This window comes from Dreissena polymorpha, chromosome 5 (assembly GCF_020536995.1).
Source record: "Dreissena polymorpha isolate Duluth1 chromosome 5, UMN_Dpol_1.0, whole genome shotgun sequence".
Lineage (NCBI taxonomy): Eukaryota > Metazoa > Mollusca > Bivalvia > Myida > Dreissenidae > Dreissena > Dreissena polymorpha.
This window is the reverse complement of record NC_068359.1, coordinates 67,885,089-67,912,856: the sequence shown is the minus strand read 5'-3', so window position 1 is coordinate 67,912,856 and position 27,768 is coordinate 67,885,089. Positions and strand designations below refer to the sequence as shown.

The 27,768-nt window shown below is 37.6% G+C and overlaps 1 protein-coding gene across 5 annotated transcripts in view; it reads right to left on the bottom strand.

Moving 5' to 3' along the window:
* LOC127831039 (uncharacterized) overlaps nt 1–27,768 on the bottom strand; it is a 47,830-nt gene that overhangs the window by 1,731 nt on the left and 18,331 nt on the right. For 3 of the 5 annotated variants that reach the window (XM_052356022.1, XM_052356019.1, XM_052356020.1), the window contains 11 exons: nt 25,130–25,656; nt 21,452–21,681; nt 17,132–17,201; nt 15,649–15,729; nt 14,537–14,630; nt 13,832–14,056; nt 13,161–13,366; nt 8,773–8,876; nt 6,910–6,942; nt 1,394–1,507; nt 427–539 (listed from right to left, as the gene is read on the bottom strand). In XM_052356022.1, coding sequence (XP_052211982.1) covers nt 427–539; nt 1,394–1,507; nt 6,910–6,942; nt 8,773–8,876; nt 13,161–13,366; nt 13,832–14,056; nt 14,537–14,630; nt 15,649–15,729; nt 17,132–17,201; nt 21,452–21,681; nt 25,130–25,656 — 1,797 coding nt within the window. Of the gene's footprint in view, nt 1–426; nt 540–1,393; nt 1,508–6,909; nt 6,943–8,772; nt 8,877–13,160; nt 13,367–13,831; nt 14,057–14,536; nt 14,631–15,648; nt 15,730–17,131; nt 17,202–21,451; nt 21,682–25,129; nt 25,657–26,470; nt 26,598–27,768 lie in introns of those variants that run through there. The other 2 variants (XM_052356023.1, XM_052356021.1) reach the window with 2 other exon arrangements.

Sequence of the window (27,768 nt, the reverse complement as noted above, 5' to 3'; positions counted from 1 at the left end):
TCTGTTATAAAGGACCGGTTTTGTTTTTACTTTTCATTATTTACAGGTCATCTAAACAGCGTATAAACGACGAATTCTTACTTTTTACATGAATTCTACATATCATGTGATGCGTCACGTGACACATCTAACTATTGATATTGAATAAAGTATCAACATATGTCTATAACATGGCTATAACATGATTGTATATATGATACTAATGTCTAATTGTAATGTCTTTCAGAAATGCGTCTTTTGCTATAACGGACTGGTTTTGTTGTTGCTTTTTTATTATTTACATGTCCTCTAAACAGCGTTAAAAAGACGAATTCTGACTTCTTACATGAATTCTACATATCATGTGATGCGTCACGTGACACATCTATCTAGCACTTGACACAACTATATATCTCGTATAACATGACACGGCTATCTAGCACCTACTCCTCATCATTTACGGCCTTATTTTTCTTCCATGAGTCCGCATACGAGTCCGCCAAGGCCTTGGCTTTCCGCACGATATCTTCCGAGGTCATAGTTACCATAACACCGTTTCTCTGCAACATATGGTTTGTATGCTAGGTAATGGTATCAATAACCTGTTTTGCCAGCCCTGAGGAAAGTCATAATCAAGGATCCCTACTTATTTTATGGAACTGTCGTGAATTTCATACATATTTGAAAGTGGATGGGCCTTAACAAAGCTATTAATGGCTAAATGAAGGAAAACAAATTACACAATCAAACAAAAACAAAAACGACGGGTTTTTATGGCGACCTAGAGGCCGTTATATCAACAGATCTTATCTTAGCGGATCTTATCTTAAATCCAAGACTTACGATTTCATTTGCGATCCGCTAACGCCTGTTTTATGACGGCTGTCGTAAGTATCGAGTCGCAGCTAAAATTTTAGTTTTGCGTTCGATAAGAGTACGACCAAATCTTACGTACGATCCCTCTAAGATATGTTGATGAAACGGCCCCTTGTTAATTTCTTCAAACTTCTTTCAAATGTTCGCCTGTTTAATAACCACAACAGTGAGCCAAATCCTGCCCTTATGGAATAAAAATCGAGCTTAGTTATATCCAGAACCAGTAAAATTCCTACGAATTATGCTCTGAACCAGTTATATATTAACACAATCACTTCCATTTAACACGCTATATTTTCGAAACAAATGATACGCGCTCTGAGAAAACTGGTTAAATGCATGTGCGTAAAGTATCGTCCCAGATAAACATGTGAAGTCCGCACAAGCTTTAAACGATAAAACAATACAAGCGTAAAGTGTCGACCCTGATTAGCCTGTGCGAACTGCACGGGCTAATCTGGGTCGACACATTCCCACGTGCATTTAACCCTCTTTTTACTGAGCGTGGCTCAAATATCTACGCGATGATTGTAATTACCATGAAGTTTTGTGCGTCCTGCGCATGCTCAGCCCGCCATGCCTGACTGATTACGGACCCTACGTCATTCTGTTCGTCAAGCGCCGCCATTAGCCTCTCCTTCGACTGCATTGCCTGAAATATCCGATGCCGCGTGAAATATGTCAAACCGTGATAAACATCAGACAAACTGGAAAATACAGAGGACTGGGCAAGCGCATTGGAGTAAATTCAAGCTCAATCATTGCGGCCATAAACGTCAGAATGCTATCTAAGGTAAGATTGATAAACGATCAACGATATTATTGATATATCAAATATTATCAGGTACCAGACTATCGTTTCAAATTATGGCATCATAAAAATCGCAATTTGACTTGTACAACTTACTTTGAATTGTCATGGACATGAGCAGGAATTATTTTCTACTTATATGATGATTTCAGATTTGCAACGGACGAAATTATTTTACTTAAAGCTGTCCGATCACCAATACTTTCTAATGACGAAATACGTGCGTTCGCCGTATAACACTTCTGTCAGCGGACATGTTATAACATACTATGTGGTATTAAAATGTACACGGTGAACACGAAACAAATGAGTGAAATCAAGCATGACTATTGATTAAGTTTTCCCAAAGCAATTTACATTTCATATATAATGATAGACCCAACCTGATTAAACTTTATGAAAAATCAACAAAACACATCTCTCATCACTCAGACATATATAATATCGTAGACAGTAATTTACCAAGTTACATATTAAATCAAACGGAAACACTTCGACATGTCCTTACAATATCAATGGACTTTCGTAATGTTCTTAAAATATTTCATAATGCAAGAATGACGGGACCCTGTATTTGTTCAGAAACACAACATAATAACGTTTTTCCTCGAGGCGTGTTTAAATCAGGAATCAGTATTCATCGGAATGAAGGAGCGTTGTAATATATCGTGGATATTTGTTGGATTCGATGGAATATCGATTTAATTTCATGAGTGATCATAAACAATAATAATTTCGAGAGAGGCACAGACAGGAGTGAAAATATGTATTTTTTATGATCATTAGTGAAATAAAATCGATATTCGATCGAATCTTACAAATTGTAATTTCATTATCCCCACGCTTTTTGAAAAAAAGGTGGGGATATTGTGGTGATCTCCGCCGTCCGTCCGTCCGTCTGTCCGTCCGTCTGTCCGTCCGTCTGTCCGTCCGTCCTGGCCACTATCTCCTCCTACACTAAAAGCACTAGAACCTTGAAATTTACACACATGGTAGCTATGAGCATATGTGCGACCCTGCACTATTTGGAATTTTGATCTGACCCCTGGGTCAAAAGTTATAGGGGTTGGGGTGGGGCCGCGTCAGAAATTATCACTCATTTTTTTAGGTTATTTTACATTTACTTCTTTATTTCTACACCGATTCACTTCAAATTGATACTGGACCTCACCTATGACAATACGGTCAATCTCAACCATGCATGGCCCCATTCCCAACCCTGGGGCGCCCCGCCCACATAGGCCACACCCACCAAAAATTTCCATTTACTATAATTTTTTCATTTCTACACGGATTCACTTCAAATTGATACTGAACTTTTGTTATGACATTAGGGTCAATCTCAACTATGCATGGCCCCAATCCCAACCCTGGGGCGCCCGCCCACATAGGCCACACCCACCAAAAAATTCCATTTACTATAATTTTTTCATTTCTACACGGATTCACTTCAAATTGATACTGAACTTCTCTTATGACATTAGGGTCAATCTCAACTATGCATGTTCCCATAACCAACCCTGGGGCCCCGCCCACATAGACCACACCCACCCAAAATTGCCTTTACTATAATTTCTTCATTTCTACACCGATTCACTTCAAATTGATATTGAACTTCTCTTATGACAATACAGTCAATCTCAACTATGCATGGCCCCATTACCAACCCTGGGGCGCCCCGCCCACATAGACCACACCCACCCAAAATTGCCTTTTACTATAATTTCTTCATTTCTACACCGATTCACTTCAAATTGATACTGAACCTCTCTTATGACAATACGGTCAATCTCAACTATGCATGGCCCCATTACCAACCCTGGGGCGCCCTGCCCACATATGTCACACCCACCAAAAATTGCCTTTTACTATAACTTCTTCATTTCTACACCAATTCACTTCTAATTGATGATGAACTTCTCTTATGACAATACGGTCAATCTCAGCTATGCATGGCCCCATTACCAACCCTGGGGCACACCTAGGTCAAACATTCGGCGTGGGGATACGCGTCGGCCTCTGCCGCGCCATTTCTAGTTTTATGTTGTTTTTTTTCACCGTTTATTTAGATTGTAAAAGCGTTTAACTGGATAATTTCGCTGGTTATATGTCGTCATTTCGTCGAAAAAAGGACGTCATTTCACTAATATCGATATTTTTCACTGCTATTTTTAACTGTTTAAAACAGTGAAATATCAGTTTTATTTCACTGATATGCCTCTATAAACCACCGGAAAGCATACAATAAAATTAAAACGCACTCTTTGAAAACGGGGCTTAAAGGGGCCTTTTCACAGATTTTGGCATGTTTTGAAGTTTGTCATTACATGCTTTATATTAATGAATGTAAACATTGGATATAAAAAGCTCCAGTAAAAAATCAAGAATAAAATTAATAAAAGGAAAAAAAGTAACCCTCAGTATGGCTCGAACCACTGACCCCTGGAGTCCTGGAGTAAAAAGTAAACCAATTAGTCCACTCGGCCATCCTTCCGAATACAATGCCAAATGTATTTTATACTCCATATAAGTAATCCTCGTAGTTTAACAAAATATGACGACAACGACAAAACTCTCCAAATTATTAATTTCGCGTTGCAACGCTATATAATTGTCCGGTTTTTATATCGTCAAAAGATGCATATAATGGCTATTTTAGTGCATGGTAAATGTTCAGTATTACTGTTTCCTCAAAAATATCATAATAAAACGAAAATTTGCGAATCTGAAACAACATTTTACAATTTTGTCAATTAACCCAAACGTGAAAAGGCCCCTGTAATGCATGTGCGTCAGGTGTCGTCGGAGAGAATCGTGTGCGTCCGTAGGTGTCGTCGGAGAGAATCATGTGCGTCCGTAGGTGTCGTCGGAGAGAATCGTGTGCAGTCCGTAAAGGCTATTCTGGGACGACACTTTCTAACTAGACTGGATTTTTGTTTAGAAGAGGCTGCCTTTCAACGGAAAAAGTCCATAAAAGCGGCAAGCGTCATCCCTGATTAGTCTCCAAAATGTTGTTGTTCGTGCATCGCAGAATAAGAAAACGAGTTTATGTCATAGAAAACGATGGATGCGTTTACAACAAGAATGTGAAGAATAATACTGCGCTGTGTGAATTTTAAGACATCATTTAACAATATTGGCTAAAGTGGTGTAGCTACATATATTCATTCTAGACCCGCGCCCAAAAATCAAAAATGTTACAAAAATCGAAGGTAAACTGGGCTGATGGCTTACCCATGTATACCAATAAAAGAGATGGATTGAAAGACAATTAATTATGATATGAAAATAATGTTGTGAAATCGCATTATATCTAATATACTTTTATCGAATATATCGAGTATACTGTGTATAGTTTGCATATATCCGTTTATTATCAAATTAACCCATTTATGCCTAGTGGACTCTCCCATCCTTCTAAATTGGATCAATTTATTCCCAAAATTAGGGATGTCTAGTATATTTATTTCTATATTTAGAATATTTTCTGAAGAAATTCCTTCAAGCAAACAGCGTAGACCCAGATGAGACGCCGCATCATGCGGCTTCTCATCTGGGTCTACGCTGTTTGCCAAGGCATTTTTTCTAGACGCTAGGCATAAATGGGTTAAACAAGCCATTGATTCGATTGTGAACACTATGGTTACAAATTTGACCTCTATTACAATCGGACCCGAAACCACTTCGGTATGTAAAACCATTGTAACGTTTTAGTTTATCTTAGTCTATTTAGTCTAGCCTTTACAAAAACTTTTTCTAGATGCTTTTAATGAAATATAGAAAGACATAAGACGGTGTTAATGTGACATACTAGATTTAGTATATTATGAAGTCCATCACTTCGTTGACATCCTTTTTTAAAAAGAAACGAAGGAAATAATCTCACTAGCACAGCCACTTTCCGAACATGTTCTTTTTTCTAAACGAACGTAACCACGTATTTTTATCGAATCGCCGAGGTCACCATCATAACTCACATATGCCAATATGATATATAGACATGTTTTAAAGCCCCGTAATTTGTCCTGTCATTTTCTTTACGAATTTCGAACATGAATATATATAAAATTAAGCCTGAGAAAAAATGATGAATTATTATATTCAAAGGTGATATTAATTCAACGTCTAATTTTTAACATGTAAAGTGCGTAGATAACTTATTTATTTTGGATCTTCAAATGGTTTCCATAAGCTTATATTAAACATTCAACCATTTGTCTCTGATTATACGATTATATTTTGTGTAGAAATAAAATAGCGACATACTATAACAGAAACCTTGCACGCGTGGCTTGCATGCATACATGTGCAATGTACATGGGCCGTGCTCCATGAAAAGGGGGTTTAATGAATGTGCGTAAAATATCTTCCCAGACGACACTTTGCGCATTTATGCTTTATTTTGTAAAATAAAGTCGCTTTTTAGAGAAAATCCTGTTTAGGCGAAGTGTCGTCCTGCTTAGCCTGTGCGGACTGCAAGGGTTAATCTGGAACGACACTTTACTATGGCAAGCGGTTCGACGCATAATCCCAAGAAACTAGGTTTCTCATGAGAACCTAGGTTTTCGAATGAGAACCTAGGTTCTCATGAACACCTAGGTTCTTATTTGAAAACTTGGGTTCTTGAAGCTAAGTGCAATCTTCAAGCGAGAACTTAAGTTCTCATTCTGATAACCTGGGATCTCATTCTGAGAACCTAGGTGCTCATGAGAAACCTAGTTTCTTGGGATAATACGTCGAACCCAAGTTTTCAGAATGAGAACCTAGGTTCTCATGAGAAACATAGTTTCTTGCGGTTCGACGAATAATCCAAAGAAACTAGGTTTCTCATGAGATCCTAGGTTCAGACTCATATTTCTCGCTTGACGACTGCACATGGCTTCAAGAACCCAAGTTTTTAAATGAGAACCTAGGTTGTCATAAGAACCTAGGTTCTCATTTGAAAACCTAGGTTCTTATGAGAACCTAGGTTCTCATTTGAAAACCTAGGTTCTCATGAGAACCTTGGTTCTCATTATGAAAGCCTAGATGCTCATGAGAAACCTAGTTTCTTGTTATTATGCGTCGAACCGCTTGTCATACTTTACGCCATGTATTTAAACTCCTTTTCACAGAGGGTGGCTCAATTATGTGTAATACATATGTGAAACTAATCCATGCATATAGATCTGTTGTGCAGAAACCTGAGTGCAATATAATGAAATCATGCATTATCGTTAAGTCCGAAGCGCATGAACTGTTACCTGTAGCAAGGGAACTATACTTTTCCGATGGACCTATACAAAATACAATTTATACACATTAATAATCTTTTCTAATCTATATAAATTACTCTACCTCAAAATCCAGCAAACAACAGACCAAAACGTCTTTCTCTATATGATGTATATTGATTTTTTAAAAATATCGTCAGTTTTCAAATGTAACTTTAGCGATATATTTCCAACACGTGCCGTTAAATTCTTAGAGATGCTTTCCATTGTATTGTTAATGGATCATAGCTCGTATTGTTCTCTACGGGTTTTATTGAAAGTACTTATGAATCATGTGACTTGTTTTCTTTTTAAACAAATAACACGCGTTAAGCGAAAAAAGGTCTTATGCCATATGCGACCGGCGTAGCACCAGACCTCCCCGTAAACGCATAAACTCGACAGGAGGTACGAAGTCCTCTTATAAGATCGCGAGAACATCGAACAAACTATCTCCTGACCAGACTGCGCCATTGCGTTGGTCGTATATCGTATACAACATATTTCCGCATGACCAGACTGCGCCATTGCGTTGGTCGTATATCGTATACAACATATTTCCGCATGACCAGACTGCGCCATTGCGTTGATCGTATATCTTATACAACATATTTCCGCATGACCAGACTGCGCCATTGCGTTGGTCGTATATCGTATACAACATATTTGCGCCTGACCAGACTGCGCCAATGCGTTGGTCGTATATCGTATACAACATATTTCCGCATGACCAGACTGCGCCACTGGGTTGGTCGTATATCGCATACAACATATTTCCGCCTGACCAGACTGCGCCACTGGGTTGGTCGTATATCGCATACAACATATTTCCGCCTGACCAGACTGCGCCAATGCGTTGGTCGCATTTCGCATACAACATATTTCCGCCTGACCAGACTGCGCGAATGCGTTGGTCGTATATCGTATACAACATATTTCCGCATGACCAGACTGCGCCACTGGGTTGGTCGTATATCGTATACAACATATTTCCGCCTGACCAGACTGCGCCACTGGGTTGGTCGTATATCGCATACAACAAATTTCCGCCTGACCAGACTGCGCCACTGGTTTGGTTTCAGTTCGCATACAACATATTTCCGCCTGACCAGACTGCGCCAAAACGTTGGTCGTATATCGCATACAACATATTTCCGCCTGACCAGACTGTGCCAATGCGTTGGTCGTATATCGCATACAACATATTTCCGCCTGACCAGACTGCGCAAAAACGTTGGTCGTATATCGTATACAACATATTTCCGCATGACCAGACTGCGCCAATGCGTTGGTCGTATATCGCATACAACACATTTCCGTCTGACCAGACTGCGCCAATGCGTTGGTCGTATATCGCATTCAACATATTTCCGCCTGACCAGACTGCGCCAATGCGTTGGTCGTATATCGCATACAATTATTTCCGCATAACGAGGCTAAATTGCAAATGATGCATTTTTTTATATATAAGAAAAGTAGATGAATTCTTTAGACTTTCATAAATATTGTCCACACTCATAATTTAGAGCAAACAGATTGGTTTAACAGTTTTCTATTGCTTGCGTGGATATTGTCGAGTGGGAAGTGGTTTATTCATTAACTATGCACTATTTACCTGAAACTTCCAAAACCGTTTCAACGTTTTTAACTACCACTTTACTGTTGTGATGAATTCTATAGTTCTAAACTGCTTTACATTTTTACTAACTCCATGTATATCGCATATAGGGGTTTACATTTTCTACTTTTTGTTCAATTGAATATAGGTTGTTGTAGATTTTATAATGGTTGTTCTATTTCTTAGGGACCGGTCTAATTTGTCTACTCTTTTCATTTTCATGTAGTCTGGTTTACCTTTTCCACTCTTTGGTCTATGTCCTTGGCCATGTCTAAGGAGATCAGAGCTGAATCTGTCTGCTTGACCGGGACGTTCATCGCATTCACAACATCTATCGCATCTGCGTTTAAAAAAAAAGGGCAATTATTGAGCTCCACTCTGTGCAAACAGGGCTTAACCCTTTGCATGCTGGGAAATTTTTCGTCTGCTAAAATGTCGTCTGCTGAATTTCTAAAATTAACATTTTCGTCGATTTTTTCAAAGAATATTATCAGAATAGCAAACAGTTTGGATCCTGTGGCGTCTCATCTGGATCCAAACTGTTTATAAAGGCCTTCAAAATTCGGTTCCCGCACTGAAAGGGTTAATGCATGTGCATAAATTGTCCTACCAGATTAGCCTGTGGAGTGCGCACAGAATAATTAGGTCGATATTTTCCGCACAAAACTGCATTGTTGCTAATAAGGGACATCCCTTAAACGAAAAATACCATTCCCGCGGAAAGTGTCGTCCATGGTACGCCTGTGCGGACTCCACAGGCTCCGGAACGACACTTTACGCAATTGGTTTATTCCCCGTTTTCACACAAGCTCAATTGTACATATCTTACCGCATACAGATTTGACTTGATCCGATATGCTAATTTTCGTTTACAATAAGTTACTTGCAAAGCTTTGAACAATCAAATTGCATTTTCAAATGACAATATATTAAAATAAATCCTTACACACAAATGTATGTAATTTAACTTTCAATTGATTGTTGTTTTACTTACACTTTCATCAATAGTATAAACTTAATATATTTTTTAATTGGAAAAAAGCAATTTTATTATTTTGATGAGTGCATTGTATATGTTTAAATTTCCATTTTGTTATTTGCTTAAATGAAAAAGGATATGCACTTATTGTAGCCCAATTACATTAAAACGTTATTGGTAATGTACAAACCATATTGATGTGACATGTGCTTGTCTTTTAATATTTGTATCGTTATCACGACTTGGCGACTGAGTCCCACGGCTAAGTAGCACGTTCTCACAACTTAACAAGTCATAACGAGAGCGCCGATGGCGTTAAAAGCATAGGTGGAAGATACAGGGAAGTTGCTGCTTAAGTAAATGTTAAGGGAACAGTTGACTGAATGAAAAACTAAAAGGCTATCAAGAAGAAAAGGTTATTTTTAAGATTAAGTACAAATAATGAAACAGGAAGTGAGGAAATATTGCAAATCTTCCTATAACAATCGGAACATCAGGAACACGTATTAAGTGAGCTTGGTATTTTGCGAGAAAGAAAATGCCCGGATGTAAATGTTATTTTTGGCTGGACGTTTATTTCTGTTGTTGTTTTACACTTGCGATCATGGTGAATCAGCTACTCAGTTACAAAATGGCGTCACGTGGTATAATGTAGTTCGATATCGCCATCCGCGAATTTCTCAAATCAATAATTTCAAACAATTACCGACTATTTAAATAGATAATCTTTCCATTTACATCAGTGTTTGAAACGCTTTTGAAAAATAATTACACAAGCCTTTCAAAATTTAAGCACGGACAGATCTGTATCGAACTATTCTTTTCACAAATGAAAATAGACGCTACCCTAGTCGTCTGCGTCAAGAATTTGTCGTAAAAATTGTGGTAAGCGTTAGATGCAGACGTGCACAACAGATTTTGTTCTGAATACAGATTTCTGAATGCAGATTTTTATAGAAACTCCTCACAGCAGTTACTTCCCTTGCTTCGCCCGGTCAGTAACTTCTAGTATAAGGGTGACCACTGCGTAGGAGATTGAGATTTATAGTGCAGATAAAATTGTTTTACGAACGAAATTTGTTTTAGGTTATAAGAAGATTTTTTTACATAAAACGGTCTTAGAAAATTTCACTAAAAACGGTGTCAGCATTATTCTTGGAAGAAAACGTTAGAAAAATGTTTCCAAATAAAAAATTGTAGAATTACCATATACTATATTAAATACAAATTTCGGCTGATTTTTGATCAGGTAAGGCTTCATAATGGTCAACCGTATCATGTGCATTTTCGAAATGTAGTATATACCTTAAGCATAGGTGCGTTGCACCTATGCTAAAAACGACAGACCGAGTAAGTAAGACGTGGGACCGAGTTATTAACTAATGCTCGATTGGTCATTGTCGGCTCGGGTACTTCTTACATGTACCCCGGGTACTCTTAAGTATATTTACATGTAACCCGGGTACGGTATATATGCTAAACGTACCCGGAAATTTTTACGCTAAATCGGTCGTTCTCGGCTTTCTTTTAAATTTATGGCAACATTTAATGTCATATTTTCTGTTAAATGGCCTCTATCATAACGAAACTCATACTAAACAAGAAATATCTTTAAAAAAGATATACGGCGTAAATAGTTTAATGAATGAGATCAAGTATAGCGAATGTCTTTTTCTGTGCAGTTCTTAGCTGCATCACACGCAGTACGGGATGTTACGGGGAGTTTTCGCGGCTTATTTTACATTATAACATATTGCTGGTCATAAACCTATAGATACAAAACAGAAAACCAAAAGAAGAATGGAAGTGAAATTTAAACATATGAGTCAACCGGCCACACGAGAAGTATCCGTATTTATAGGCGCGTTCTTCGAACAAACCTGTTTTAGTGGTTTGTCGGGCATTGCTATTTGATTCGATTATTAACAGTATCAATTATCATCGTGCTAATGCTTAAAGTGATATTATGGGCATTTTGCACTGTTGAATTGAGCTGAAAAGAATTAACAATTCAAAATAGTTAGTTAAAATGTGGTTACTGATTAATTATCTGCAACTCACCTTGCTACCAGTTGTTTATAAAAATATATTTTATATTCGATATTCTTACGTGACCCACCCAGTCCTGTAAGCTGAAATGATCAGTAAAACAATTTCGTGTCTTTGTGTCGTATGAACAAATCTGCACTAAAACTAAATTTAGGTTCAACTCGTAAACGCATGATCAGTTGTCAAACGAAAGTACGGTTGATATTCAAATGCATTATTTTTCTCTTTCTGGTATATTGTTTTAGTATGATGATGCTGCATTAATTAATATAAGTGTATATGAAGTAGAAACATCAAAAATAATCAACGGTTGCGATAGATACCTATAAACTGTTACATGCTCATAATATCACTTTAGTACATTAGGCAATATGGACGAATAATTATTGTTAAATTTATCAACAATAATATTTATCATTGTATTGTTGAAAACACATTAAGAATCTATTATTTACATACCATAATTATATTGCTGAATATCTTCATTTAACATATTTCTGGTCTAAAGAAAATTCCATGTCACCTAGTTCACGGATAGCGTCTTTATTATATAACGATTATTTTACTGGCCGCCAACTCCGGTGATGACCTGTATATAAACTCTGAATGTCCGCGAATTGACCCGATATACCTCGCGGGTTGAAATGCAATGCTTTAAAGTGAGGCCTCGCTTCCATTGCTCTTTATACTTTTACATGTTAACATGTTGACAGGAATAAGGAAGTAAGTACTAAATATGAGAACATAGCCTTTTAAGTATAAACGCTCTTGCGCTGGTAATACTCTGAAAATAAAAGGTGTACGCACAAACTGTATTGATGTCGAGAATTGAGTGTTTTACTGTTCTATCTATTAAGCCTTTTCATTCGAGATAAAATTGTTTCATACAGTAAAACAGTGTTACAAAGACGCGGATATGTTTCCAATGTTCTGGTGGTATACTCAAATCAGCCAATGGAATAAATGAAGTGTATTCATTCGTACCTAGCCGCGGGAAATTTTATTGGAATTTTATTGGACACTTACAAAGGTCAGAGTAAGGTGAAAAGCTGGCTTATGCAGCTTACGCCGAAAAAGCATGTTGATGCAGTCTTTTTTAAAGAGAAGATAGTATTAAGATAAGCAATATCGTTGTACGGTAATCGGTAGCGCGTTTTACGACATCGGATTTTGGGCGGGAATACATCTCGGGTAAAGACTATTATCGACCCGGTATGTTAAACTATATTTACCGTACCCAGGGTACACGTAAGTATACTTAAGAGTACCCAGGGAACATGTAAGTAGTACTCGAGCCGACAATGACCATTCGAGCGTATGTAATGGTAACGATATAAATAAACGCATGCACATGTCATATCAGGCCGCCATAAGTAAGGGCTGGCAATTGTTTAACACAAAATAAAGTCTAGAACTTAACCGTAATATTAATTTCTATATGCATTATAAACTCTAGCTGAAAATCAGGTTTACGTGAGAATAAAATGTGTTTAATACGAGGAAAATACGAAGTTAAAAAATTGAGCTGTATGTCTGTACAAGTTAAAATCTACAGTTGTATTTCAATTATGCGTTCGTTGGTAACTGTTTACTCACCTTGTCCGGAATCCTGAGCATTGCTTTCGAATGATTCCGTTTTATCCTCGGTAGTTTCCGTAACAAGTCCGACAAAAGCCGTCTTAGGTCGACGGGACTGACGTATATTTCCGTTGCTTCTCGGACAATAGGCGGACTTCGCCCGGACTGGCAAAAACTGTGAACCTTTCAAAAGGAAACGTCGCATGTTTTCTTCGTGCATTTCACTGAAATTCCAAGATATTGTTGATTAAGATTGTAAAGGTTTTGGTTTAAGGATTCTATAAGCATTACAATCACACAGCAACAGGACGGTTTTGAGGAAGACGTTCTAAAAACTGTGCGTGGTAAAAAGTCGGACCAGATTAGCATGTGTAGTCCGCTCAATTTGCAAAGCAGTTAGTGAATAAAATGAAGCCTCAAAACTTAATAAAAAGAGGATGACACCAACAATTCAATTCAGCTTGTATTCGTTTTTGCCTAGATTTTTCTCATTTTCTCAACATAACTGTTACGTTCGTAAGATCTTTAGCTTCAGTAATCATTCTGACAATCAACCAACCTGCCAGAGGGCTTCCGATACCGGACCATGGCGCTGTGAGGCCGACTAAGGTAGAGCATGATTTGACATATTTACGTGTTTACGTTTTAAAGATCTCTAGCTTCAGTAATCATTCTGACAACCAACAAACCTGTCAGAGGGCTGCCGATCCCGGACCATGGCGCTGTGAGGCCGACTGAGGTAGCGCAGATTGCCTCCCTCCTTGAGTGTGACCTTGATCTCCGCGTGCTTGTAGCGGTTCCAGATGTGGTCATTGTAGCCCCTATCCCTCAGCTCCTGGTCGCTCGGATTCTCGTGCCGCGCCTCGTCTATGTAGCGGGCAAGCTTCTCTTTGTTCACCATTTTCAGAGCGGACCTGCGCCGGGGGGAATAATCAAAATGATTTAACGTTTGAAATTTACCCTCATCAGAATAATCAATTTCAGGTTTCTGACATTCCTGGCGTCAATCAAAAATTATTATTAATTTTTCTCTTTATCGCAGACGGTCAGCTAATATCCCATAAGTTAGGTCTCGGTTATGTTCTATTGATAGCACATCTTACAGCGTTCTTAACTCTTAACAAGAAATATATGCGTAACTTATAAAACAATCCATATTGAAACTTTAAAAAGGGGGAAGTTTTGAATACCAAATTGCATCGTATTTGCCACACTGGCACTAACGTATAAGAAGAACATCGGTTTGAGGAAGGAATGCCATTTGAATAAATCATTTAAGCGACAAATTAAACTATAATTCAAAATGTGTATTTGGTATCTATTAGAAAGTCCGCTTCCAAGGAAAACAGTTGTACATCTTACTTGCTTAGACAATTAAGTGGAGCGTAACCTACCGGTGAACTTTCATGCACGTGCAAGCAGTTACAGTGACCACTGTGCAGATGGCTGGCAACTCGTCAAGGACACATTCCTCCCCGAAAAAGTCGTCTACAAGTACAATTTACAAGCTATCACGTTCTTATTTGTCTAAATTCATTTAGAAACTGAAGAATATACATCTGTTAATGACGATTATACATCTGTTAATGACGAATGTACATCAGTTAATGACGAATATACATCTGTTAATGACGAACATACATCTGTTAATGACGAATACACATCTGTTAATGACGAATATACGTCTGTTAATGACGAATACACATCTGTTAATGGCCAATACACATCTGTTAATGACGAATACACATCTGTTAATGACGAATACACATCTGTTAATCAACGATCGAGAGCCATTAATATGAGCCGCGATTTCGGAAAATGGGGCTTAATGCATGTGCGTTAAATTTACACTGTGCAAAACAGGCTTTTCAGGGACGACATTTTCCGACTTAAATGGATTTTCGTTGGGAAGAGGGTTTCTTAAAAAGAACAGTTCTGTACAAGCTGAAAAATTTCGTCCTTGATAATCTAGGACGAAACTTATCAAGCATGCATTTAAGCCAGGTTTTTTCCAAGAACGACGACTGATTTTCATTCAATGATATAGTATACCAAAGTAAGTTTTGTATCTAAATAATATTATGGTGAAATTAAACTTTATACTTCCAAAGGTCCTATTACAGCAGTGGGTCTATTTGAACACACACATAAGGAATGGAAAAACTTTTTATATTCAAAATTTATACTTTAAAACAACGAACAAGAATGTCGTGAAATTGGCAAAAACTGTATTTTAATACGACGAAAGATTAAAAAAAATAGATATAAATCTATGAACCTCGTTTGGTGCTGTATGCACGTGAGCCATGTTAGTCCATGATTTGCCTGCGAAGTCCACAGACTGGAATAGACTCAACTGGATGTGTGTTATAACGAGACTTTCTTATAAAAAAAACATATACATGTAAGCGGAAATTGACGTTCCTAATTAGCCTCTTGGACCACAATTTACCCACCTGCATTAAGCCCTTTTCCCATAGCGCGGTCAGTTATATAAATAGCTCACCCTGCTCTCTGCTAGTGAGGTAGAAAAGGACCTTTCTTTCTGCTTCCGGTATGAACACTTCGCGGTAAGTTTGACATCGACCTACAACAAAACCCATACTTATTGTGTAATTGACTCAATCGATTCTGCTTAAGAAACGTTACAAAACGAAAAGTAGCTTCTTATATATCATTTATAAATTGATAATTGAAGCCCGGGGGGTTAACTTCCTATACACAGGTATATAGGGGTGTGCCGAAAATATGGGGTGTGTTTTTCGACAAAAATTATAAATATGGGTATGGTTTTAGGCATCTAAGTTTAGATATAGGTATTGAAATCCGAAATTTGCTTGTATATAAATGCATATAGATTTGAAAGTATCAGTAACAAAATGGTTATGATATATTTCATTATTGTATGTAAATGGGTATCAAAAACGACAAAAAGTAAATTTCATATATGAAATTTACAAATAAACATATAATAGCAAATTCAATAAGTATACTGTATTGATATGATAGAGATTAAAATTCTAGTATGAAATGTGTCCACTTTATCAAATTCTAGTATTGAAATGGGTCCAGTTTATCAAAATTATTGTATTGAAATTGGTCCACTTTCTCAATGGTAACGTATACAAATGGGTCTGTTTTTTTTCAAAATCTTGTACCAAAATGGATCTAGTTTATCAGAGTTCCGGTATAAAAATTGGTCACATTTCGGAAGTCTCAGCGGGACACCCCTACCCTAAAATTAAGGAAGTTACCCCCCCCCCCGGGAATTGAAGCCTTTATTATTGAATTTTCTACTGTTCAAAGTTTGTTTACATTAAGAATAATAATGTCTGCAAAAAAGAATGTGTATTTAGTATTATCTCATATCAAAAATATAAAGTCACCATCATTTATGTTTGCTAATCTTAGCACCAATTCGCGTGCGCTAGACCAGGCTACCAAAACCGCCCTCCGACCAGCTCCACACAGATGATACCCCGCTATATAAGGCTACATTCCAGTATATATTTGGAAATCTCTTGATTGTTAAATCGCAAGAAATGCCCATTTATCTTCTATCGAGTTTAACTTTGCAGTTGTTGTAACGAATGCGTGTCTGTTTCGTCAGCATTTTGATGAACTTCATTGTTGAAGTAGGGCCTTTATTAAAATGTCCCTTGATTTTTTTAAAATAAAGGCGAATCACATAGTCTTGGACAAAACTTGACATGTCTTTTGTATTATATTATAAAAAGATTGCATGGTTGATTTTAAAGATGGAACCAGACGTGTACGATATCAAATCATGCAAAGGAAAATAAATCCTTTTGACATTGACCCCTTTAAAATGAGTACCGACGATTATTGGATTTACTGGAATCTTACCACTCGAACTTTCCTTTCATGATGACGACATCACAAGCAATAGGGTTAAATTTGACGTCACCGCCAGAACTCACCTTTCTTTATGACAAAATGTTCTTTGTAACAGCATCATCAGAACTTACCTTTCATGATGACGAATAGGTTCTCTGTGACGTCATTCTGAGATAGAAGCACCTTGTTTGCCGGGAACTCCTGTGTAGCAAAACAAGTTGAAGAGATGTCAACTCTTAACATCATAGTACAGGATGTGTTAAGACTTAATAGTCTACCTATTAATTATTTCATGTAGTTGTCATCTGGTTATATCTGGTAATCAAGACTTGCTAACAGAAAAAAAACTTGATTTTTGTCACGGCACACTAGCAACAACGTTGCGAGAGGTGTTAGTGCATATAGAGCGAGTCATTAAATGCCTTAAATTGTAACATTTAAATATCGCAATTATAGATAAAAATAACAACATACATTTTTAAAGGAAATTTAAAGAATTTCGGCCGTAATAGGGGCTTGAACCAGTGTCCCTTGGGACTGGCTATCACAGTAAGTACTCGGTCGTTTATAATGTTATACAATGTGTCGTGTTCTGAGAAAACTGGGCATAATGCTTGTGCGTAAAGTGTCGTCCCAGATCTGTCTGTGCAGTCCGCACGGGCTAATCAGGGACGACACATGCAGTATGCCCAGTTTTCTCAGAACACGACTCAAATATATGCGCACTTAAAATACGTGATCCTGTTGTTGTCACATATTTTAACGAAAACAACAACATTCAACATAATTTTATCACGTTCAAATACATGTATATCATGGATCATAATCAAAACTGTATTTTCATTCATAACCAACGCAATAAGTGTCAGTTCGCTACCTGATGAACAGTGTTTTGTGTTTAATATGTGATAAAAAGTTGTTAAAAAAGTCTCTTTCAAATGATGTGCCGAGCAATAATTTTCATAAGCTGGTCACTTCTATTCCAAGGCAGAGAGCAAACACGTACGATTTAAGTAAGTGAGAAATTTACATGCGTATTCAATCGTTCAAGAAAAATCGTGTGTTAACAACATTGTCAATAAATGCATACTTGTAGGCGTGTTATAGACATACATTAACTATTCGACAATATATGCTTTATTTTTTTGTTTTTCAAAGTCTCGGTCTGAACGAAAGTAGATCTATTAAAACATATACTCGCATTAAAACTACTAAAATAAACATACCATTAATATAATTACACGCAAGGGTCTCTATATGAAAATATTGTTATAAAGACACAGTTTTCAAAGGCATATACAGGCAAAGTGGGTTTAATTAAAGTCCTTGAACATAATGCAATTAACATGAACATGAATTCAATAAACATGAAGTGGCTACTGTAAACATGAATTTCAATAAATGCATTAGCATATCGTATTTAACAAACTGACATTGAAAATAATTCAAAGGCTCATCAAAAGTATCGTATTTACATTGAAAACGATTCAATAGCCACCAACCGAGATTCAATATTGATTTGTATTTGCATTGATACTTATATTGCAATTATATTGAGGTTATGAATGTAATGTAAAAGGGTGTTTCATAAACTTTTCTTGCTTGAAGAAATCTGGTAGTTTCAACTTCAGTTGAGCTGAATAAAAACGCGATAGAAGCTAGTATTGACGTGAATTGTACGTAAAGCTCAAGAGATGAAATTTCTGATAAACGGTTATTAGACAGATAACCAAATTTATATTATTGGCGTCGAACTGAAGTGCGACGACTAGTATGTAATACGGTTTTGTTTCGCTTATGGGAGAAGTTTTTTTACGGATCAATGTATATATTTTTGTTGTCAGAATATCTTGCATAGTGGTGATTTTGTGTGTAAATTAGTGTAAATAAGTACTGCATTTGTGCCTATTACATTTACTACAACATTTATTGCCAATAATGCAAAGCTAATTGTTTTAATTAATAACTGATCAAAGGGACTGCGCAATAATAAAATATCACAGGGACTGGGCAAATACGCGAACCGGTGAAACTTTCTGGTTTTGTATAAAAACAAAACTTCTTTGTTCCACTAGTAACCACCTAGTTACTAATAAAGGCGCTATAGAGCGCGAAGCGCGACGTGTATTATTAATTGTAATAATGAGTCTTGATAAAGGAAGCAGCCGCTTATCAATGAGGAGCACCATCACAGCACCCAGTCTCATTACTATCAAGTCCTCCTACAGGTTTTTTTTAAGACCACATATAGAAGGCCGCAGGCCTGACACGTATCTTGCCAGTGGTATGGGCCCTTTGGTATGGACCTTTAATCCCGCTCACTATCCAGCGTTTAATCTTCCGGGTTTACATTTAAACCGACTATTAATAGCTTATTAATATCTTAGTTAGGAGGTGATTTTTCAAGCGATTCCGTAGTGAAGTGGTTACACGCTCGCTTCACATGTGAGAGGCCCAACGTTCGAGCCCCAGTAGAATCAAATTATTTTATTTGTGTTCTATGTTAACTTTTTGTTTTGATGTAGACATTTTAGTTTAAATTGATATGCTGTTTTATTGTAACCATTTTTTTTGTTTTAATTATGCCCATGAAATATATGTGTGAGTGGATGGGGGGGGGGGGGGTGTTCGTAAACACATTAAAACTTTTACAGTGTTTTCATATCAATGAGTACTTAACCCCTATCGTAAATGAGCAACGTAAGAATAAGTTCAGAATCATCTACCCTTGAAGTTGAGAAAAATATGAAATTACGCTTACAAGATGAAGCAGATTTTTTAAAACCTACACAGTTTTGTTCCATTAATGAAAACTTCATACGGATTCCATTAATAAAAGGAAACCAATGTAAATAAAATGAACTATGAAATATTTGGGGGTTACAACACAAAATAATAGATATTGGTTATTTGGTGGTTATAACACAACATCATAGATAATGGTTATTTGTGGGTTATGACACAAAATCATAGATAATGGTTATACCATAATCTTTTTCTATTTTGTTTAAGATAATCGACCAATATATTAATATTTACAGTAGAAAAAAATCTTTCCATGTAACTTCATTGAGTGCCTTTTACACTGAAATTTACGACGCCCTTTGATGCTTTGCATCAATACTTATCTTGTTTTGGTTACACATATTGTTGAGTAATAGATCACGATACACATGCAAGCGCACAATTGTTAGTGGCGTACAACTCGTTCTGATATTAGGGCTAATTGGGTCATTGTCAACCTGAAATGGCTTGAAGTCACCCGGGGATGACTAGAAGCGGATTCTTGTCACCCTAGGGTGACTTCAAGCCGATTCATGTCACCCTGGAATGACTTCAAGCCGACCGGGTGACTAGAATTGGCTTGAAGTCACCCAGGGTGACATGAATCGGCTTCTAGTCACCCCAGGTTGACTTCAAGCCATTTCAGGTCGACAATGACCCAATGAGCGATACTAGTATTAGGACAAAGTAACGACATGAGCCTCGTAATGGGACGATTGTCCGCACAGGTTCATTGGGGACGACACTTTCCGTCTAAAATGGATTTTCGCTTAGAATAGACTTCGTTGAACGAAATATTCCATAAAAACGGAAAGAGTTGTTAAGCCTTTGTGCATGATTAAGACTTAAAATTATATTTTGAAGAACAGCTCATAAATGTATACTAATACACTCCTTTGTCATGCATTCAGTTCCGCGTCCACGACACAAAAATTTATTAAAACTGTGCTGAAAAAAAGAAAGCTTAACACTATTTCCTTGATACATATTAACACGCGACGGATAACATATACACGCACATGTATCGCCAATTACGCACGTACATGTATGGCCAATTACACACGCATATGTATGGCCAATTACAAACGCATCTATACGGTCAATTACACACGCATATGTATGGTCAATTACACACGCATCTATTCGGTCAATTACACACGGATATATACGGGCAATTACACACGCATCTATACGGTCAATTACACACGAACCTGTACGGTCAATTACATACGCATCTGTACGACCATTTACACAAGCATCTGTATACTCAATTACACACGCATCTGTATGGTCAATTACAAACGCACCTGTATGGTCCATTACACAAGCATCTGCATTGTCAAATACACATGCATATGTATGGCCAATTACACAAGCATCTGTAAGATCAATTACACACGCACCTGTATGGTCAATTACACACGGATCTGTGTGGTTATTTACAAATTAACCTGTATGGTAAATTACACACGCATCTGTATGGTCAATTACAGACGCACCTGCATGGTAAATTACACACGTACCTGTATGGTAAATTACACACGCATCTGTATGGTCAATTACACACTGATTTGTATGGCCAATTACACATGCATCTGTATGGCAAATTACACACGCATCTATACGGTCAATTACACACGCATCTGTATGGTCAATTACATACCCACCTGTATGGTCAATTTATGCAGGATTTTCTGCTTCACCTCCTCCGACACGTCCTTAAGGAAGCTGTGGCTGCTGATGTACCTCAACTTCCGGTTGTTGATCATCTCTCTGGCAAGGCTCATGAGCGCGTGGAAGCGGTGGCGGTCGATGCGGATAAACTGCGTCATCTCCTTCGTGTAGATCGTGGCGGGTGGGGAGAGATCTTCGGTAGGGCCCTCCGGGCTTACCAGACCTTAGAAGGCATTATGAAAAAATGTTTACATTAACTTTAAAAAAAAACAACACTTTCGGTAGGTAGGTCGCACTAACTTTTTGGCTTTACGCGTACTATACGCGATCTATTTTGATCAGTTATAAGCAGTTAAATCATATAAAAATCCCAAATCTCTATGCAACATCAGTTATTTATATATAATATTTAACATAATTTAACAATCGATGATTCAAGTAGGCGTGTTACTGTAAACAAAAATGTTTGCGCCATACAGATTTAGCTTACGTTCCTAGTTTAAAGATTGTATGTTTCCTAGTTATCAGCAGAAAAGAGTCCTCACAAATGTGATCACTGCAAGGTGCCAATGACACATGACTATAATTCCTCAGATTTGTATGGAGGGTGTGGAGTCGGTGGCGATGGTAAGGGTTTTAATTTGACTCTGAGGCTTTAAATAATTTTATGAACATATATATAAAAGAAAAATGACCAAGATATATAACAAAACATTATTATCTTCCGCCTACCTTTTTTATGCAGAAAAGAATAACCACTTGCGTATACAATACATGACAGAGCTAGATCCCCAACACACAACAAAACTTATTTAAGCTGGGATCAAAGTCTCGATACAAACATAAAGAGCTTAAGACATCAATGAAAACTGATACTTTTTATGTTTTTTTTTTGTTGCCTTGATGTTTGCAACACATTCCTCGATAAATGTTTATCGTAAACCCATTTATACCTAGCGTCTACTCTAGAAAAAAAAGCCAGGCAAACAGCGTAGACCCAGATGAGACGCCGCATGATGCGGTGTCTCATCAGGGTCTGCGCTGTTTTCTTGAAGGAATTTCTGGAAGAGATGTTCTTAATATAGAAATAAATATATTTGATATCCCTAATTTTGGAAATAAATTGATCCACTTTAGAAGGATGAGAGAGTCCACTAGGCATAAATGGGTTAATATAGCAATGGCTGAGCTGCGTACATAATGCTTACGCGCACGGGTTATAATTCTTACAAATGTAAGCTCATGTCACTTCCTTTATATCGCTTTGAATATGCTGACATGGTGCTCGCAAATTATGAATGAGGCTCGCCATTTATGAATTTAGCTTCTTAATGTAGCCGGTCAAATGGTCATAAACACAAAAAAGTTTCAAATTATATTGAAGCCACGCTCTAGAAAAACTGGGCTTCGATCACGTGATTAACGTGTCGTTCAAGATTAGCCTTTACAGTTCGTCCGCACAGGCTAATAAGGGACTTCCTTTCAACGACAAAATCCATAAAAGCATAAGGTGTCGTCCCTGATTAGCCTGTGCGGACAACACAGTCTTATTGTTGACGACACTTGACGAACATACAATAAGCCCCGTTTTCCCAGAACGCAAGTCATGTGTTTACCGAGAAAGTTCATAGTCCCATTGCTATCTTAAATGAAAAGGGCCTTTTCGCAATGTTTAGCATGTTTTGAAGTTTGCCATTTAATGTTTTATAGCTGTAGTAAAAAAACAGCAAGAATAAAATTGTACTAAATAAAAAAGTAACTCTCAACTGGGCTCGAACCACTGACCCCTGGAGTAAAAGTCTCTGCTTAGACCAATCAGCCATCTGTGCTCATACATTGAGTATACTTTATATAAGCACTCATCGTAATTTCATAACATATAACGACACCAATAAAACTCTCAAAAGTATTCAATCGTTTCGCGTTGCAACGCATTATAATTTTAAGGTTTTTAAATCGTCAAAAGATGCATATAATGGATAGTTTAGAGCAAGGCTAATGTTCAGTATTACTGTTTCCTCACAAATATCATTACTACAAAGAAATTTTACGAATCTGAAACATTTTGTTTTTAATTTTGTCAATTTACCAAAACATGAAAAGGCAATGTATTTCGCCATTACTGAGTATAGCTCGCTTCTATAAATGAGGATGGTAATTTATAAATTTAGCTGTTATACTTTTCAGGATAATGGTTATTTTCTCAAGCACACTTATAATATTTTATTTAAGTCTCGCTCTCGAAAAACATAAGCGTAAAGAGTCGTCCCAGATTAGTCTGTTCCGTCCTCACAGGCTAATCAGGGACGACACTTTTCGTTTATTTGGTATTTTGCCCTTAACAGAAGTAACTAGAAAGTGCGCCCCTGATAAGCCAGTGTGGACTGCACAGGTTAATCTGGGACGACACTTTACGCACATGCATTAAATTCAGTTTTCACATAACGCGGCTAGTGTGTAAACCTTTACTGAACACATGCATAGAATAAACATTACCAGGAGCCATACAGATATGATATCTCATGCCACATCCGGCATAGAAAATTTCTGTTGACATTTAACCTTACAGTTGTTCAGTATTTATGAAAAAAGCTGTTTTATGGAAAAAGTAAAATGGTTATCAACACAAATAAAAGTATTATTAATATTGGTATACCGAAATATTAGCCATTCCCATGGCTATATATGATCTTGACCTACTGAGACAATCGCCCGTCCCGTGGCTATATATGATCTTGCCTCACCGAGATATTCGCCCGTCCCGTGTCTATATATGATCTTGGCTTACCGAGATATTCTCCCGTCCCGTGGCTGTATATGATGTTGGCTTACCGAGATATTCGCCCGTCCCGTGGCTATATATGATGTTGGTTTACCGAGATATTCGCCCGTCCTATGGCTATATATGATCTTGGGTTACCGAGATATTCGCCAGACCCTTGGCTATTTATGATCTTGGCTTAGCGAGATATTCGCCATACCCTTGTCTATATATATGATCTTGGCTAACCGAGATATTCCTCAGTCGCGTGGCTATACGTGATGTTGGTTAACCGAGATATTCCACAGACCCGTGGCTATATATGATGTCGGCTTACTGAGATATTCGCCAGTCCTATGGCTACATAGGATGTTTGCTTACCGAGATAGTCGCCAGTCCTATGGCTATATATGATGATGGCTTACCGAGATATTGGCCAGTCCCGTGGCTATTTATGATGTTGGCTTACCGAGATATTCACCGGTGCCGTGGCTATATATGATGTTGGCTTACCGAGATATTCGCCAGTCCTATGACAATATATGATGTTGGCTTACATGGATATTCGCCAGACCTATGGCTATATAAGATATTGGCTCATCGAGATATTTTCCAGTCTCGTGGCTATATATGATGTTGGCTCACCGAGATATTTGCCGGTCCCAATGCTATATATGTTGTTGGCTTACCGAGATATTCGCCAGTCCCGTGCCTATATATGATGTTGGCTTGCCGAGATATTCGCTAGTCCCGTTGCTATATATAATGTTGGCTTACCAGGATATTGGCCAGTCCTATCGCTATATTCTGTTGTTGGCTTACCGAGATATCCGCCAGTCCTATTGCTATATATGATGCTGGCTAACCGAGATATTCGCCAGTTCTATTGCTATTTATGATGTTGGCTTACCGAGATATTCGCCAGTCCCATGGCTGTATATGATGTTGGCTTGGTAGACGTTACGTGACTCGGTTGCCCTCAGATCGTACGTCACTTCTACGGCTCCGTTCAAGATGTAATAACAGCCCAGTTGCTCCTCCCAGGATTTCGTCTGCACGTGCTCAAAAGCGTTGTATACCTCGTAAGTCATGACTCTACTCAAAACATCCTTTACGAAATCGAACCCTTTGTGAATCAACTTGAGCCCATCAACAACACATCTGAGACTCTGTAGTTCGGATTTTGAAAGCGCTTTGGTGACATCGCAGGTCTCGTTCAGCGCGACGTTTTGCTCCATCAAGCGTCTGGCCTCCCGCGTGATAATCACCGCGCCCTGCGACGCGAATAGACGCTTGTTGAAGACGGGCGCCGCGTCCTTCCGGTCGCCGTCACTGACTTCCGCTTCCTGTATGTTGCGCTGGAGCTTCCGGAAGAATTCCGCTTCCTCTTCAAATGTCTTCGCCTCCTTTGCCGCCTTCACCAGTTGATACATGTCTCTACAACGGGAGGTACACTTTTAAAACCATATTTACAGAACATAAAACACTGCAAAAGTGCAAACATTTACACTTGTTCGTTTACTAGTTTCACATGACCAACGCAAATTCATTGTTTACTCGGCTTTTAATATTTTAGCATAACAACACAACCGGTTTTTCTGGTACACGGTTAAAGTAGGAAACAAACACTTTCACCACCGTTGCTTTTTAATCATCAACAGCCTTGTGTTTGTGAAGACTTAAGTGTTTCTGCTGAAACAGTATATCGCGTTGACCTATAGTCGATTTCAATGTTTTACCTCCAGACAATAGAGTTATCAATTATTCTCGATAAAGGAGATGTATCGGCGAATTCCAAATAAACTCGATGTACCAACGACTTGAATTAGACAAGTTCAAGGTAATCAAAATGTATTACACAGTATCATATTCACATTACGTATAAACCAACATTCAGGTAAATTCCATGTATCGGGAAATTTCAGAATAGAATGTCTCTTTTTTTTCAATGATTTCCGATAAATTCAATATAGACTAAATGATTTTGCGAATTAAATATACAAACAATATACCAATTTAATATTGATAAACACAATGCCTTTTATTTATTATCATTTCAGCGTATTATAATAATTATTTTATCACTTGATTCCAGGTTAACTTAATATATTGTATCCCATTTTAACTCAGCGTATCATCTAATTTCAGTTCATCTCAATTTCTCCATTATTCCATATACATTCCGAGTATACTCTTATTATACATAATAATAATGGATGATCTAATTTCAGAAAAAAACTCAATGTCTCACTCTATTCCCTATAAAAACACCGCATCATCTTATTTCCGGCACGCATACTGTATTAAAGTAACTCTCCGCCGCTCTGTGAGTTTAAACATTATTATCAGCAGCTCGCTTCAAACGTTCTCACTCCAATGGTGTTTGCTTATTCATAATAGACCGAATTCTGCGTTGAAAGTTCAAATCGTGTCTCGAAAAGCGAATGCGTTTATCAATTAACACGCACCCAACATAAATAGGATCTATAAATCAGTTCATATTAGCTGTTAAACAGCACGCCTATAGAAAATCAGCAGCAGGAAGCACGTGCTTTTAAAGGAGCCATCTTCTCAGAAAACTCGGCTTGATGCAATTTCGAAAAGCGTCATTACAGATTAGCCTGCACAATCCGCACAGGCTAAACTGAGACGACACCTCCCGCATAAAGTTGATTTTCGTTTAGATTAGACCACCTATACCACTTTCCCACTCCGAAGCAAATTGAAATTGGCTATGTGCAGACAGTATAAAAACAGAACAGCTTGCGAGTAACTCGCAGTCTGTTCAGGTTTTATGCTGTTTTTCTGCTGATCAATATATAAGGGTTAAAAATGAAGCCTTTAAAACTTGAATATAGTAAAAAAAAGGTATTTAATTTAATATAACTTTCTAAGGGACTTCACATGCGTCAAAATACGTATCTAAGTGTTAAAGAGATACACGAAACATTCAATAAAAGCGGACAGTGTGTTGTCCCTGGTAAGGGAGTCGGCACGGCACTTTACGTACATGCATTAAGACCAGTTTCTTCCGACCATGAATCAAAGGTTAACATATGTTTATGAAGCTCACCGTTTAAGGGGCCTTACATATGCGACACGCATGTACATATGACCAACAGTTCTTACATTTCGAGATTCCATTTGTTTATATGGGTAACGTGTGTAGTTTATTGAATCAGAGTCTATCACACTTTGTATTTATACAACTTTAACTCATTTATGCCTTGCGTCTAGAAAAAAAGGCCTTGGCAAACAGCGAAGACCCAGATGAGACGCCGCATGATGCGGCATCTCATCAGGGTTTGCGCTGTTTGCTTAAAGGCATTTATGTGAGAAATATTCTAAATATAGACATAAATATACTAGACATCCCTAATTTTGGAAATAAATTGATCCAATTTAGAAGGATGGGAGAGTCCACTAGGCTTAAATGGGTTAAACTTGTAACATCCGTTAATACATCACAATGTGACATGGTGTATACTCAACAGTTACTGTGCGAATCGTATATGGTAAGGTAAGGTGCACTTTTCTTTTTCAATTTAT